Source organism: Miniopterus schreibersii (genome assembly GCF_964146895.1).
Source record: "Miniopterus schreibersii genome assembly, chromosome: 7".
In the NCBI taxonomy this organism is placed as follows: domain Eukaryota; kingdom Metazoa; phylum Chordata; class Mammalia; order Chiroptera; family Miniopteridae; genus Miniopterus; species Miniopterus schreibersii.
In genome coordinates this window covers 55557415-55574415 of record NC_138108.1, presented here as the reverse complement: position 1 = coordinate 55574415, position 17001 = coordinate 55557415, and the positions used below count along the sequence as shown (strand labels likewise).

Below are 17001 nucleotides of genomic sequence, written 5' to 3'. Positions count from 1 at the left end.
TCCATATAAAGAGGATAACAAGGCAGAGGCAAATCATTCAAACTAAGGTCTGAATAACTAGAGGTCACAACCTTCGTAGTGTGAACTAGAATCTTAGCTAGCACTGTTCATCCATCCATCCATCCATCTCCATCTCTTTCCCATTTTTTCCCTGTGGCTGTCCTTGTTTTCAATGGACCTCACTTCCACTTTGACTGAAGGGTCATTATGAGGGAGCTTCCTGCTTCATCCTACTCCTTGTCATGATTACAAGCTTACTTTACATCATCATTCCACCCATTTCTCTTAACACAGAGGATGACATCTTCTACCACTTGCTTAAACTGTTTTACCTCCTGTGCTCTAGATTCTACCTCCCCCCACCCCTGCAATTCCCTTTTTTTCGTATATCTTAAACCTTTCCCTTTAATCCAGTCTCCAATCTTCTTGTTAGGCTATTTTTTACATATTCAGATTTCTCCTATGTTAGAAAAAAAATCTTCATGCCCACTCATCCCTCTCTCCACACCAGAAAACTAGTATTTTAGGAGACTAGAGAAGAGTTAATCCCTGTCTCCATGGCGACTGCAGTTGCTACCACAGGTGCCTTGCTATCAACACTGGACCTCTTAATTACAGAATTTATTGTTCATTTTTCATTCCAATATTTGAAATGGTTTATCATTATTTATCATTACTTTTCAAATGCTATTTTTTTTCCTCAATTTCTATGACACCACCCCCTCCTATTTTCCTTTCTAGCTTTCTGATCACTAACTTCTCACTTGTGGAATCTTTTCTTCAGCTACTACTTGATTGATGACTTCCTAGCCTATCTTGAGCCTCTCTCCTTCAAACTTACCTTTGGTTTTCATTTGTAGTTCCTGTTACTTGCTGGGAATTTTTACTTCAGTCTCCCACAAGTATTTCCATTTTAGCATATCTAAAACTGACTTCCTGCCCGGCCGGGCATGGCTCAGCGGTTGAGCGTCCACCTAGGATCCAGGTGATGGGGCTTGATTCCCGGTCAGGGCACATGCCCAGGTTGCGGGCTTGATCTCCAGTTGGGGGCGTGCAGGAGGCAGCCAATCAGTCACTCTCTCATCATTGATGTTTCTATCTCTCTCTCTCTCCTTCTCCTTTCCTCTCTCTGAAATCAATAAAGATATATTTTTAAAAAAACAACAAAAAACTGACTTCCTTGTTTCCCACTTCCTATTAACCTGTTTCTCCTCTTGGGTTCCCTACATAGTGAACGAGATTTCATCCAGCCAATAACTCAAGTAGGAGAAACCTGGCATCACCTTCAGTTCTTCCTTCTCTCTCAGTAACTCCAACCAGTCAAGGCCAAAAAAATAATGGCCGACATTTATTATGTTATTGAGTGTGTGCTTAATAAATGCAAGGCACTGCAACAAGTACTTAATATCTCATTTCATTTTCACAGGAACACTAAAAAGAGGAATAATTATCCTCATATTAAAGATAATTAGACTTTTCAGGTAGGTTAAAGTAGTCCTGTAAATAGTAGAGCCATGATTAAACCCCAGTGGAAAGAGTTTCTCAGATCCTTCACTCTAACCATATCAACTGTTCCATGTTCCTTGCTTCTGCACATACTGTTATTTGTTTAGAATTCTAAACAGCTGTAGCTTATATAGTAACTCTTTATTAAAATCTCTCCCCTCTATAAGCCACACAGCTCCTTTATGTCCCAGTAATGCTGTCTGCAGAACTAACACTTAGCACACTGTCACTAGGCTTACCCTTAAGGGCAACACTGATTCTTGCTCATTTCTCTAGCTCCCATATGTAATCCCTGAGAGAATTCATTCAATTTTGGTGGAATAGAAGAATGTAAAGAGAATTAAGAAAATAAAGAACTTAGAGTGTAAAGTAAGGGGTGAATGTAATGTATGTTATTCTTTCCCTAATAAGAAACGTAGAATTTTCTCAGAGAGGAAAGCTTTCTCTGAAACTCTAGCCCTTATTCCTTAACAGCACTGATAAAATTCATTAGAATGCACACAGCTTCATCGGCCAGCAATTTCTAATAAGTAATTGCTAGGACAAAAGAATACAAAGAAGTTGTTTCATTTTGTATTTCTGAAAGAAAGGTAAAAGGACATGCTTTGAAAGTAAAGTATGATAGTTCTTAGTTTTTCGAAAGTAAAGTATGATAGTTCTTAGTTTTTCTTTCAAATTTTGGGTTTGAGGTTAAGAACTTTTGATTCCAGATGAAGAACTGATAGTTACTCCAACCAAAGCTCGTATAGCTTAAAATTCTTTAGGAATTGGAAATTTCTTGGCTACTGATAGGATGGGAAATAAACGTCAGCTCAGATGTGTGAAGGGGGAATAGATTAGTATCAACTAGCTTATCCTGTCTCCTACTGAGACAAGTCAGGACAAACAAGTAGCCAGTTGGTTCTTAATGCAGGACCTTAATATAACTTCTTATGGAAAGTATAGAGAGCTTTTTGCTTAGAGCACAAACAGTTAGCAGTGAAGTTTACTATTTTAAATTGCAAGAATTCTGTTATAAGAGTATGTGTGAAATGGAGGAATACATGTAAGGGAAAGATAATATAGGCATTAATAATATATAGGAATAAAGATTTCAAGAGTGGAGTCCAGTATGTAGTAGAGATTCAGTTCAGAGTCAACCAAGGCTAGAGTAAAAACAAATAACATGAAATATGAAGAGACCTACTTGAATCTGGCGGTCTCTCTCTTAAATAAGAAAAGGCAATTTACTTGAAATTGTGGGCAGTGGCATATTAAATGTTTTAATTGTGGTTTCAAAATAAGAGTATAGGTAAATTGCCAGATTCCCATTCCTGAAAAGTAAAAAGAATTAAGATATAATTCTCTTATAATATATTCATTTTATAAGTTACTGTTAAATATATTGCTAGAAATTACATTTCCAGACTACAAAACTTGGATATAAATAGTGAAAGTCATTAAGTTCTCAAGTGAATGATAAAGGGAGAAGTGATTATGAAGAGAATAGTATCAAGCAGAAACAGGCACATACATACACAAACCTATAATTCTTCATATCTTTCGTCCACCTCCTGGGTCTCTTTGTATAATGTTATTGTTTCTTTGTTTTGGATTTGGAGTGGGTCTAGGTTTAGGCGTTTGCTTAGAAGAGAGAATTGAAGTAGAAGGTTGAAACAATTTTTAAAAATCCATAGCTAAACTTTTCTCTCTTTCCTATACTATATAGTGGCTAACATTCATTGATCATTTGCTATGTGCCAGCCACCTGATCCTCATCAGAGCTTTTTAAAGGTAGATTCTATTTTTATTTCCATCTTGGAAAATTGAGGCCCAGAGAGGTCAAACAAGTTTTCTAGCTTCATACCCCTTATAAGTGGCAAAGCTAGCACTCAGACTTGTCTCTTAACTGCAAAGCATAAACTCTTAACTACTAACAGGAACCACGTAAGTACTTCATTATAGGATTCTTTATTATTGGAAAGAAACTTTTTACAACTGGAACAAAATAGTACCCTTTTTATAACTAGTTGTTTAGGATATGGAAGTAGTTTATTATTATGAGGCTTTCTTTACAACCATATTTTTTCCAATATATTTTATTCTTATTGAACAATATTCAGTTCTATGAAACCCTCATCTACTTTTTATTTCTATGGGTTTTCCTGTTCTGGGTATTTCATATAAATGAAATCATACAAATCCCCCAAATGTGGTATTTTATGTCTGGCTTCTTTCAGTTAGCCCACTGTTTTCAAAGTTCATTCATGTTGTACCATTTATCAGTACTTTTATTTTTATGTGACTGAATTATATTTCATTGTATGGATATACCATACCACATATTGTTATCTAGTCATCAGTTGATGGACATTTGGCTTGTTTTCACTTTTTGGCTACTATGAATAATGCTGCTATGAACATTTAGGTACAGATTTTTGTGTAAACATGTTTTCGGTTCCCTTGGGTATATTACTGGAATGGAATTGTTGAATCATTTGGTAACTCTGCTTAAATTTTTGAGGATCTGCCAAACTTTTTTACAGTAGTTGCGCCAATTTATATTCCCACCAGCAATGTATGAGAATTCTGATTTCCTCACATCCTCACCAATATTTTTTTTCCTTCTTTTTCTTTTTTTGTATTATAACTGTCTTAGTGGGTTGAAGTGCTATCTCATTGTGATTTTTATTTGCATTTCTCTAGTTACTACTAAAGCATGCTCTAATTGAGCATGCTTTTCATGTGCTTATTGTCCATTTGTATATCTTTTTTGCAGAATTTTCTATTCAAATCCTTTGCCCCTCTTAAAATTGGATTGTCTTACTTTTGAGTTGAGTTAATTTATATCCTAGATAGTAGACCCCTATCAGAAATGTGATTTGCAAATATTTTCTTCCATTCTGTGGGTTGTCTTTTTACTTTGTTGATAATGGCCTTTGAAACACAAAAGTTTTAACTTAAGGAAATTCAATTAATTTTTTTTGTAGTTGCTTATGCTTTTGGTGTTAGATCTGAGAAACCATTGCTTAATTTATGGTCATGAAAATTTACACCCATGCTTCTAAGAACTTCATAGTGTTCTTACATTTAGGTCTGGTCCATTTTGAGTTAAATTTTGCACATTGTATGAGGTAGAGGACCAAATTCACATTTTTTGCATTCAGTTGTCCCAGAGTTATTTGTTGAAAAGACTGTTCTTTCCCTATTAAGTGGTCTTATTACCCTTGTCAAAACTTAATTGAATGTAGATATGTAGGTTTATTTCTGGACTCTCAGTTCTGTTCCATTGGTCTATATGTCTATCCTTCTGCTAGTACCATACCATTTGATTATTGTAGCTTTGTATTAAGCTTTGAAATTGGGAAGTGTGAGTCCTCCAACTTTGTTCTTTTTTAAGATTGTTTTAGCTGTTTAGAGTCCCTTGCATTTCCATAGGAATTTTAGGATCAACTTGTCCATATCTGCAAATAGAAAACACAGTGGGAATTTTGAGGAACTGCATTGAACCTGTAGATTTAGGGAGTACTACCATCTTAGCAATTTATTTTCAGTTCCATAAACACAGGATGTCTTTCTGTTTATTTAGATCTTCTTAGTAAAGTTTTTGGTTATTTTCATGTGAGTCTTACACATTATTGTTAGTTGTATTTCTAAGATTTTGTAGGTTTTCTTTGATATTTTGAGGTATCTCTCAGCATAAAATTTTTTTAATTGGCTAGTGTTACATAGAAAAGTTAATTTTGATCAGGGATAGATTCAGTAGACCAAAAGAATAGAATAGAAAGTTCAAAAACAGGCCCACACATACGGTTATATGACTTCAGGGCAAAAGTATCACAGCCGTTCAGTAAGGGGAAAGGACAGTCCTTTCAATAAATTGCACCAAAACAATTGGATATCCATAAGGAATAAAATGAGCCTTGGCCTCTGCCTAATACCATATACAAAAAATAATTGGAAATGAATTTTACGCCCACATTCAAAGAAAGAACAGTAAAGTTTCTTTAAATAACAGAATATCTTTGTAACCTCATAGTAGTCTAAGATTTATTATAAAGTCCACAAAAAAGTACTAACCATTAAAAAATTAATAAATTGGACTTTATATTAAGAACTTATGCTTATCAAAAGATCTTATTAAGAGAGTGAAAGGACAAGTCATAAACAGAAAATATTCTTGAAACATTTCTGACAAAGGATTTGTATATAGAATATGTAAAGATCTCTATAAACCAATAGAAAAATGAGCAAAAGGGGGACAAGAATTTCAAAAAAGAAGATATCTGGGCAATAATAAGTGCATTAGTCATCAGAAAAATAAATATTAAAACCACAACAACACCCATTAAAACCGTACTCTACACACCCACTAAAATTAAAAAGACTGATAATATGAAATGTTGGGGGCTGTGTGGAGCAACTGAAACTAATGCATTGCTAATGGAAGTGTAAATATTTGGGGGAGATATTTAATGCTTGCTATAAAGCAGAATCTACATCTACCTTACAATGTAGCATTTCCACTCCTAGAATATACCAAGGAGGAATGAGGGCAGATGCCTACCACCCACCAAAGGTATGTTCATAGTGTCATGTTCATAGTATCTTTATTTATAGGAGCCCCTAAATGGAAGAAACCAAAATGCCAAATATTAGGATGGATAGATAAGTTTTGGTATTTTTATACAATGGAGTACTAAGCTGCAATACAAAAGAACACATCCCTGCTACATAAAACATGGATGAATCTCACAGACAGGACTGAGTGAAAGAATCCAGACAGAAGAATACATACTGTATGATGCCTTGTTGATGGAGTTTGAAGAGTAGGTGAAACCAGTCATCATGGTAGCTGACAGTATAGTGGTTATCTCAGGATTTGGAGGAGGGAGGGTGGATATTGACAGGGAAACGAATAAAGTTTCTGCAGTGCTGAAAATGTTCTATAATTGATCTGGATAGTAAGTAAGTACATGAGGGTGTGTCATTAGAAAGATTCATTGGTCTGTATACATGGTAGACATTTGTACTTCACTGTGTATACTTTAATTTTAAAAGTACAATGCATATACAGTCAAACCTCAGTTCGAATGTCTCCCATGTTGAACAATTCGGTTCTCGACCAAGTTGTTCACAGAAAACAGTCCTCCGTTTTTTAACGGAACTTCAGTTCTCAGCCTGATAACCTTTTCATGCTGATACAATATAGGAAGAGATTGAGTAAAATAGGCACCATGCTTCGTCGTCATTTTTCAGTTCAAAACATCACCTCTACTAGAGACAAATGCAGGGTTTTGACAAAGGGAACCAAGATAACTTCATTTTTTTAACAGGACTTCAGTGATCACAAATAAGGGTCATAGGAGAGCAAACATGCCAGGAATTGTCTATATCTTCCCCCAGAGAGGACAGTCCTGCTGTTTTAGAAAGGAACTTTAAAGCAAGCGATTCCTTAAAGTTTTTAAGTCCCTTGCCTAAGCAGCATATGTGTGACAACCACTGTCCTCCCAGTGGGAAGGAATATGGTGCATCTGAGATGGTAGAAACTATGAGCCACTAATCTGGAGCATTACTTCATGGCCATTAAAATTCCTTGCTTTACATGTTTTGTAAGGGTCACTGAGCAATTGAGCATGTACATCTCAGTGAAATTCAATTATAGTAACATTGTACTTATTATAATTCCCTAAAGTTTAGTATACTGTACTTTAAAGGTTTTCCTATTTTTATGGGGTACAGGGTCACAAACTAGTAAAAGAGAACAATTAACTCCTGAAATTCTGTTCCATGATTAACTTTATTTTGTTAGTATGAATTTAAATGTTCTCAGGTCATTAGTGTGTTGTTGTTTTTTACAATGAATGATAATGCTGATAGTTCAATTTTATGATTAAGTTTCTGTTCATTAATCAACATATGTTTGAGAATTTTTTTTTTTTAAAAGGGCAAAGCATTTAATCTTCTTTGCCATATAGTAGGTAGTACCCTAGGTAGATTAACCCTTAATGGCAGATGAGAAACACATTCAGCTAGTCCCTAGGTGGTGAGTAAGGTTGAGTGGAGAGGGTAAATACTAATTCCTATGGACCAGAACTGGGAGCCATCAGAAAGCATCAGGGTCTTTTGTAGTCTCAGGTGAAAGCAAAGAGGTTGCCCTTCGAAGAGTATATTTACACTCTGCCACAGATGCTGGAATCATTATAGTGAGGTGCTCTTAAAGGGTTAATTCAGATCTGAGTACCTCTCTGGCTTTGACTTATCCTTAGGAAAGGAGGAGAGGACATGAACATAATGACAGTTTCAGTCCAGAGCCCTTCTTACTAATGCCTTTCGGCTCTTGCACCTCCCTGTGTCATCGATTTGAATTGCTCCAGTGAGAAGATTCTCTTCTGCCTCTGACGCCAGTTGGACACTACCTTTTCTTCATAGCATGTCTGATCCTAATTAGGATAAGCAAAGAGAATAATTGCAGCGCAGTTAGTGGGAGGATGTTAAGAAAGAAAATGTAGTAAAGTAAGGAAAATTTCTGCAAGATAGAGGGAACAAATGTCAGGAAAAATCTGTGCACATAAGATAGTCGGCACTCATAGTAAAAAAACGAGATGTGTCTTTGATGATACTTGGGAACTCGCTGAAGGCCACTTCAATTAGATAACTTATTAGGTTGAGAACTGAAATGTCTATAAAAGACATAATCTGATCTATGACTCACACATGGACAAATGATGTTTTTAGTGCTCAAAGAAATAGAGTCCCTTCACATAACCTAAAAATGGTACAGACAGGACAAATGAAATAATATGTATTTTAAATTCTAAGTGACAACAAGAGAGCAGGGAAACACAATGCTAATTAATAAAAGAAATGCTTATAATCTAAGAACTTAGGCCTTAGAATTAGGTTATGGTGCATGCAGTAACTATGAAGTACAGTAAAGAAGTACAGGTATCAAACTGAGCATTTTGCTCTAAGTAATGAAATTGAAATATTTGATTACCAGGACAGATTTTAACAGAAAATTTAAGATCTATCAGTAATCTTGCAGATGTCTAATATTCTTTTTTAACTTGGGAATTAATGTGTAACACATTTCCAGTTTGTGAGCATTTTTAATAAAAACTCATGGTGTTTCTATTATACCAAATTACATTTTCCTTTTTTCACTTTTTCTTCCCTCAGGAAACTTACTGGACATTCTTTCCACATGGGCTATAGTATGGCAATTTTGAACGGCATTGTAGCTGCTCTTACTGTTGCATGGTGCCTCATGTAAACCTACACTGAAGCAATATTCTGGGCAAAACTTAGTCACTATTGCTTTGTAATACCATGGAAGAGCATCATCTCATACTCAGAAGACCAAGAAACCTGCTGTTTATTATGTGATTCAGATGCCTGTCGTATCATCATTACGGAGGACCTTCTTAAGCATTGTTCTAGAACCTAGGTATTGGGCTGAGTATTAAGTTTCAAGTAATATCTTAAAATTGTAAGATGTTTACCTCATGTCTTTTGTCTGTGTTATTTTTCTAAGCTGTAGAAAGCATTTTAATGGAACAAACTGGAAAACTTGAATACAGTATATACCTTTCCATGTATATACTACATTTTCCCTAAGAAATACTGATATTACTGTTTAATTGAGATAAAAATATATCTTAATTATTCATTATATCAGGAAAACAAAAATGCCCACTACTTTGACATTTTATAGAAGCTACTTTTCAGTCAGAATATTTAGTTTTTGATATTCATATACTGTAATCAATAGAAGGTGCATTTATATTTTTTAATGGTGCATAGTTTCTTGTGGGGTTTTTTTTTTTACATATTTAATACTACATATTGAATTTATATGTTTTAAAATTGTTACATCAAGACAAATGTAAATGTTATTCTTTAGCTGGTGCAAACCTAATACCAACATTTTTAATGTGTATTTTGTCTTTAAGCAAAAAAAGCATATTGACCTTAGTTTAAAATTAAGCAAACTTATTTTTAACAAAAAAAGTCTGAAAAAAGGTAACTTATAAGCCATTAAAATACTAAGAAATTTGAAGCTATTCACTATTTCTGTTTCCACAATTCCAAACTTTTATCCTGGTGTATATGTGGTTACTTCAATAGAACTGGTTTATTTTGTTTTTAATAAATACTAACCTTACATTTTTATATTTAGAAATGCTTGAACTAGTTGGTTTTTAATCTCAAAAATTTACATACCAAAATAGAAAAGGTATTTTGATACAGTATGTATATATGTATAATTTTTTTATATATAGTTTTGTAATTTTCCTATTTAAATGTTCTTCTGTAATTGTGGTGTTAGTTGTTTTGTTTTTTTTATACTAATTAAGCCTTAATTTTCCTCATTTCCTTTCTAAATATCTATTTAGAAAGTCATTTCAATTTTAAAAAGATGGACTATTTAAAATGCTGTTTTCCCTCTCCATAGAAATCTTACATTTTAGGAAAGCATTGTAGACTGAAACTGGTTAGTCAGGCTAAATGGGAAATTAATGTGTACAGTCTGTTTCTGTTATCTGCTGAGTGTTACTGAATAAATGATTTAATGATGGTTCTAAAAGTCTTAACTTTTTACTAAGAAACCTTTAGTTGGAAATGACAAATGATGCTCTAATTTAAATGATCTGAAGTGTTTCGATTAATATGAGTGTATTTGTGTATGTACATATAGACATACATACATGCATCATATATACAAGTCCCATGGCTTAAGGATTCCCTCCAGAGTGGATATTGCAGTGAATCTATTTTCCCTCCCTGTCTTCCTCTCCCCACCCTTCCCCACCTTGGCTCTAACTATTGCAAAGGAATGTACAAGTAACAAAATCACCACCCCTTCTAACCCCCCTTCATTTGGGTAGCTTCTCCAGATTCTTTGTCTTATGACTAAGAAAAATACTACAGTAGACTCTCTGTATGTAGATACCTATAAGATAGATACATATAGATAATCTATAAGATATTTTTTCTGGAACCCTATTTCTTCTGGACTAGTACTCTTCTTTCTTGAGAAATTTCTGTCTCCAGTTTAACATAGGTTCCAAATATAAGCCATCCTACTTCGACGGCAGAGTGAATGACTAAGATAAGTACCTAACCAAAGCTGGGCCAATCCTAGTTTCTCATCTCTCCTGGCCATAGTGAATGGAGATGTTACTCAAATCAGGCCAGTCTTTTCCCAGGTTTTTCAGCTTGAATTTAAGGTACGATTAAGCTGGGAAGGTAATGCTGGCAGCCAGGGCTCAGCCACCTCAGTGGGAAGGAATAAGGCCCACATGTATACTACTAATGGCATTCTTGTAGTCCCTAAGCCCAGTGGGGACCCTGCCATTCTTTAAATCTGGTAACATGAGCCAGTAAATTCTCCTTTGGCCTCTGCCGTTAATATTGGGTTTTGTCACTTTCAATAAAAGGAGTCAAGATGAGTTTATATGGCAGCTGGAATCCATCTCTATTACGAGACTGACTCAGATGATTTCATCTCTTTTTGTGTAGATTACAACATTCCATTCAGTGACTTGTGAAGGATACATTGCGTATAAGTGTGCCTGTGGCCACAAAAGAGTTTGGGAGTAAAACTAGTTATTAATCTACTTGCTGTTTCATCAGGAATTCATTATTTATGTCCCCAAATTCAATTCTGCTTTAAGTTATCAGAATATTACTTTAGTTATCAAGATGTGGTAGCATCCCCCATCCTGTCTGTGGTTTTTTCCTTCTGCTGTTTCTGCAGTTTCAGTTACTCTCAGTCAACCTTGGTCCAAAAATGTTAAAGGGAAAACTCCAGAAATAAACATCTCAATAAAAAATTCATAAATTTAAAATCACATGCTGTTCTGAGTAGCATTATGAAATCTTGTGCCATTTTACCTGGTCATGAATCACCCCTTAATCATTTAGTGGTCATCTCGGTTATCAGATCAACTGTCACAGGGCTTGTGTTCATGTAATACTTATTTTACTTAAAGGCCCCTAAGTGCAATATTATTGATGCTGGCAATTTTGATATGCCAAAGAGAAACTGTAAAGTGCTTACTTTAAGTGAAAAGGTGAAAGTTCTCAGTAAGGAAAGAAAAAATTGTATACTGAGGTTGCTAAAGTTATGGCCACAATATATGATAAGTGCTTAGTTAAGATGGAAAGGCATTAAATTTGTGGGTTGAAGACATGAACAGAAAATGTGTTCTAATTAATGGCACCGTGTTACTCCAGGAAACATTGAGTCTATTCAGACTTCTGCAAGGGATCCCCTGAAACAAGTGACCACATTCATATAACTCTGATTACAGTATATTGTTATAATTGTTCTATTTTATTGTTAATCTCCTACTGCCTAATTTATAAATTAAAGTTTATCATAGGTATGTATGTATGTATGAAAAATACATAGTATATATAAGGTTTGGTACTATCATGGCTTCAGGCATCCACTGGGGGTCTTGAAATGAATTCCCCAAGGATAAGGGGAGACTACTGTATAATGAGTCTTTAGTTACGATGAGTTATAAATACAGTACTATTACTTAATAACTTAATGCATCTGTTTCCTTATTTGTAAAATGTGAAGAATGCCCCTTCCTAACCTTTCTTAAGTTGGTACCAATCATTTTCCAAACTCCTGGCAATCCCACCAACTGCTAGTTCCCTTCCATGAATATGCATAACCCTTATTTTACACCATATTTCTTCAAGCCAAGGAGACAACAACATGAACTGCTTGAAGTTCTCCCTAGGAGGATGTTTCTGTCCTTCAGTGCCACCCATGAACAGGGGTTTTAATGCCTCGTTTTTGGCCAGTAGTAACAGTACACAGAGCACCTATAAGTCAAGCTTGAATTTTTTTTTTTTCTAGCATCAGTCAGTTATTCATAAGGAACTCTCATGAGGCCATACTTGTGGGTTGAATGAATTGAGTCAGCAAGACAGGAAAAAGCAAACTGACAATGTGATCATACAATTTACTCGTGCTCTTGGACTGATGATTCAAGACACTTCTGGATGGTGGAATTCAGAGATGCACCTGTGTCAGTGGTTCTCAACTAAAGGCAATTTTGCCTCCCAGGGGCAAAATTTAGCAATTTAGCTAAACATTTACCAATGCTTAGACACATTTTTGATTGTTACAATTGGGTGATGCTACTAGCCATTAGTTGGCAGAGGCCAAGGATGCTGCTAAACATCTACAGTGCCCAGAACAACTCCCCAGCAGAAAGAGTAACAACCAAAATGTCAATAGTGTCAAGGCTGAGAATCCCTGATCTGTGACTAGATGGATCAGACAACATCCTGTTCAGAATGGACAGCTGGGGTCACAGGGTTACCTGGAGTTCCAAGACCAGGCATTCATTCTCTAAAAGCTCCAATAAAAAGAGCTGTGTCTCAAAAGGACAGAGTTACTAGCTTACTAGGACTCGTCTCTGTGCCAGTCCCCTGTGGGCCTCTGCCGGGCAAGGACCTGTGTTTGTACTCAAGGGAAAAATGCTTCCACAGAGTTTATATACAGCAATGCTATTGTTGAATTGGCAGTGAAGGCCTCATTTGACCATGTCAAATACCTTAGAGCACTGGACACACAGGCAAAATTGGTGTTAAGGTACTGACTGGAGTGATTGATAATCCACTAAGTGGAAATCTAATTACTGCTATGCAGTGGGAGCCAGGAGGAGTATGCACAAAAGGCCCTGAGTTGCTTCCTTGTTAGACTCATTTTCAGTTAGTGGAATATTACAGCCTTATACAGGCAGGGGCTCAAATCCCTCAGGAATGAGGTTTTGGTTACCTCACCGGATCTAAAAACCTGTACCTGTAAAGAGTTCTGGCTGAAAGTCAAAGGACATGGAATAGATATTGAACAAAAGCAAAAAATACTAGCTAGGGTCTTGTGACCAGTTTCAAAAGCAGCTGTAGCCTCCACCCATATTTCTTTCTATAGCATCTGAGTAATTAATTTCCTTTTCTTTTTCCTGCTTCTCTCATTGCATATAGGATTTTTGACATTGGCTAACTACAATGTAGTGCATGGATTGCAGAACATTGTGATGGGATTAGTATATAACTTGGGAGGAATTGACATTTCCCTGAGATCCTGGATATGGAACTGAATATAGTAACCTATCAGACTACTAACTGTCTTCCTGTGTGAGGAAGGGTCTGCATTCTCAACTGAATAAGGAATGGTTGTGCTGAGTTAAGTGGGATGGTTTTTTGAAGTGTAACCATGGGAAGCAGTGGGTATGTGTATCCTAGACAAGCAAAGGAGTGTACTCCAGTGGGTATGTTGTCAGTTTTTGACAGCTCAGCCCCAAAGCTCATTCTTACTTTGGGAGACTTGTTATGTGTCTGTGGGAATCAAGGCTCCACATAGCATTAGAGAGGGCTAAGAGGTTAAATGTTTTCTTTCTCCCAAACTGGTTGCTTGGGTGCCACCAGTTATATATTTCAGCCTAAATTTTGAGTTGTGAATGAATTGCAGTCACTAACAGAAAGCTTAGAATTAATTCATAGTTGTTCCATTCTGTGGCCCTGGCAATGGTTTCCAATTGTGTTCAGCAGTGATTGATACAATCCTAACCAGGCTGTTTTGAAGCATAACCTTAGCTATAGTCTCTGCTACCAAGCTTTCTATCATTTTATGATCCTGGTTTTCTGGCCTTTCCTTCAATTCTGTGAGCTACTCCCTAGCCTTATCATAAAATTATTTTCTTCTTAGCTAGCTAAAGTCAGATTTTGATGTTTAAAACCAAGAACCAAGAATTCATCATTTATCAACACTCCACATCTACCTGTCCACAAACTTCTTGAAAGAACTGTGTTCCACCATGATTTCTGCCACCTGGATTTATTTCTTTTAATACTAATTTGTAAAAATTAGCATATGCTAACTAGCCTTATTATTTCATAATGACCCATCTTCCTAAAGAGTCTTTTAGCCTCTTTTTTTAAATGTACACAATACTTAGGCTGAAGCCTACACACAGCAGGTGCTCAGTAATTGTTTTATTACATTTATTAAACACTTAATCTGTGTATAGAGTTACAGAGTGGTATAAGAAAAACTGAAAAAATAACTTCGGAAGATATGACTTTAGATCTTGTGTATCTTATAAGTACATGAGTCAACGGTGAGAAACACTACAAACACATAGGCAAGTGCTTCCTATGCTAGTACAAATACCCTTCATACCACACTAGAATTTTTTCAAAAATAAAAATGGTAATAGGAATTGATCATAAGTATAATTTTTAAAATAAGATGTATCCCTGCACTTCCTTTAGACCTGACCACTTGCAGGGCTATCGGACTGAGCAGATAAGTGGTATAATTAAAGGACAATCCGTGTAATTTATTCAGATTTTCATAAATATTAGAACAAGCCTCCACAAGAAAGTAATCTTAAATATTGAGTCACTCGGATACAGACCTAAATTATACAAAACTACGGGTGGGTCACTTCCCTGCGTAAAGAAGTATCTAACAATATTAGATGGTTCACAAAGACCAGTGCTTAGAAGAATATTTTTACTTATAATCTTAAAAAATCGTGTACAGCAAAATGTTCAAATTTACAGATAACACTAAGCTTTCCTAGATACTGGAATTTGGAAAAACTCTACAAGACTTTCCCAGGACACATACAAGTAGGCAGAAAAATGACAAATATTTAACGGAACAACTGGTAACATGGGGAAAAAGTCCAAATGTATATGAAAGGGACCACCAGGAAAAATGTTAGAAACAAATTGAAATACACCCTTTGAACTAAAGCTCTGGCCTCTGCTATTCAAGAAAAAGTCAAGACTGTCTCATATCCATGCTGAAAAGGGACCAAATGATCCTCAGAGCTTGCAAGTGGTAGTTTTAGAAGTAAATTCCTCAGTCCATTGCAAACTTAGAGTTTCTACCATAGATAGTGGGGGCTAAAAATCTAGACAGCTTTGGTAAAGGTTTATAAAGCCAGGAATAATGAATGTTGCCGTTTTTAAAGGTAGAATGCTTCAGAGATATAATTAATCTTGTGAGGGGGGAAAGTTCTGGAAAGTAACCAAGTGTTGATATATGTCACCTCTAGGAGAGAGCACTGAATGGGGTGAAAATTGCTGGCATTTACCCTAGCAGCCTTTTCTTTCCAACGAAACTTAATCACTGTTTCCTTGCCACCTCCTGCAGCACTGTACTCCCTGTTCCTCCCTCTGTTCCCAGAAATCAACATTGTTTTACACTCGCTTACATGAAATTAATGGACTGAACTCTTATTTTCCTTCTCTTTAGAGGAAATTACAAGACTAGCCACGAGTGGCTTTGGATCACCTACAGAATGGACCTGGATATTCAGTTAAATTTAATATGTCAGGGAAAATATGTATTCATAAGAGCAGTTCAAAATTAAAACCAAAATCCTGAGCCCAAAAAATGTTTGTAGATGTTGACTTTGCTGCTGAAAGTTTAACTCCATCGTTTTTTAAACTACTATTTTAAATTCTGTCAGTATAATTTGTATGTCAAAAAGATAGGACTTTATATATCTGTATTTTTTCTAGGTACTGAGAAAGTAATTACTACTTCTAGGCAAGCTATAATCATTTATAATCCTTAGCGCTGTACAAATCTGCTTAAGGTGAAAGTCAGAATCTAAAAGAGTAATGAGAATATAATTTTCCATTTTGCATTAAATACAACTAATGCTTGCACTGTTGGATGTTACAGGTTCCTACTGATGTAAAATATAGAGTGCGTGACATTTATTCTATATCAGTTTTTACATAAAATTGTACTTTCAGATTGAGCAAATTTCATTTGTATTCAGATTTGGAGAAACAAAATGAGAATCAAACTTTTAAGTATCATGTGGGCATCCAATAAGAAACATTTTATAAAATTGATAGAATAAATTGTTTTACGTTAAAGGACCTACTAGAGTGAATCTCAGAAAAGTTTTCTTAAAAGCCTTTCTTGATAAAATTTTATATCTAACTTAATGACAGGTAGAGGTCTACAAACAAAAAGAATCACGAAAGTATTTTATAAATGAAAATAATTATTTGTTCCTATTTCTCTGTTTCCCAGTAAGAACAGAATTTTTACTTTGTAGAAGTGTATGATAAATATGCATAAAAGGAAAAATAAATAAGCAGGTTTTTAAAACTAAAAACAACCTAAGAAAAAATTTTCAATAATTTTAGTAACTTATTGCTACCCAAAATAGGCAGATAGGTAGTCCCCCAACACTACAATGAAAATCTTAAACAATTGGAAATTTCTTAGTGTTTAAAAAAGGAGTTTTAAGGCTGTAAGTAATATAAAGAATATGACACACACACACCCCAGTGGAATATGAACAGAGAAACTATAGGACAAAATTTTAAAGTATATTATACCAAAGCTCTTATTTTAATGTGTTTGGTTTATTCTTATATTTCCATATTAAGGTTATTTTTCCGATACAGGAAGAAGAAAAAATGTGTAGTAAGTGGCTAGTGTTGACACCG

At 35.3% G+C, this 17001-nt stretch overlaps 1 protein-coding gene across 2 annotated transcripts in view; it reads left to right on the top strand.

Annotated features, from left to right (window-relative positions):
* ARL6IP6 (ARF like GTPase 6 interacting protein 6) overlaps positions 1 to 10071 on the top strand; it is a 29907-nt gene extending 19836 nt beyond the window's left edge. For both annotated transcript variants that reach the window (XM_081142886.1, XM_081142887.1), the window contains exon 4: positions 8668 to 10071. In XM_081142886.1, coding sequence (XP_080999012.1) covers positions 8668 to 8761 — 94 coding nt within the window. In that variant the 3' untranslated portion in view covers positions 8762 to 10071. The remainder of the gene's footprint in view (positions 1 to 8667) is intronic.
* Positions 10072 to 17001: the final 6930 nt, after the last annotated feature.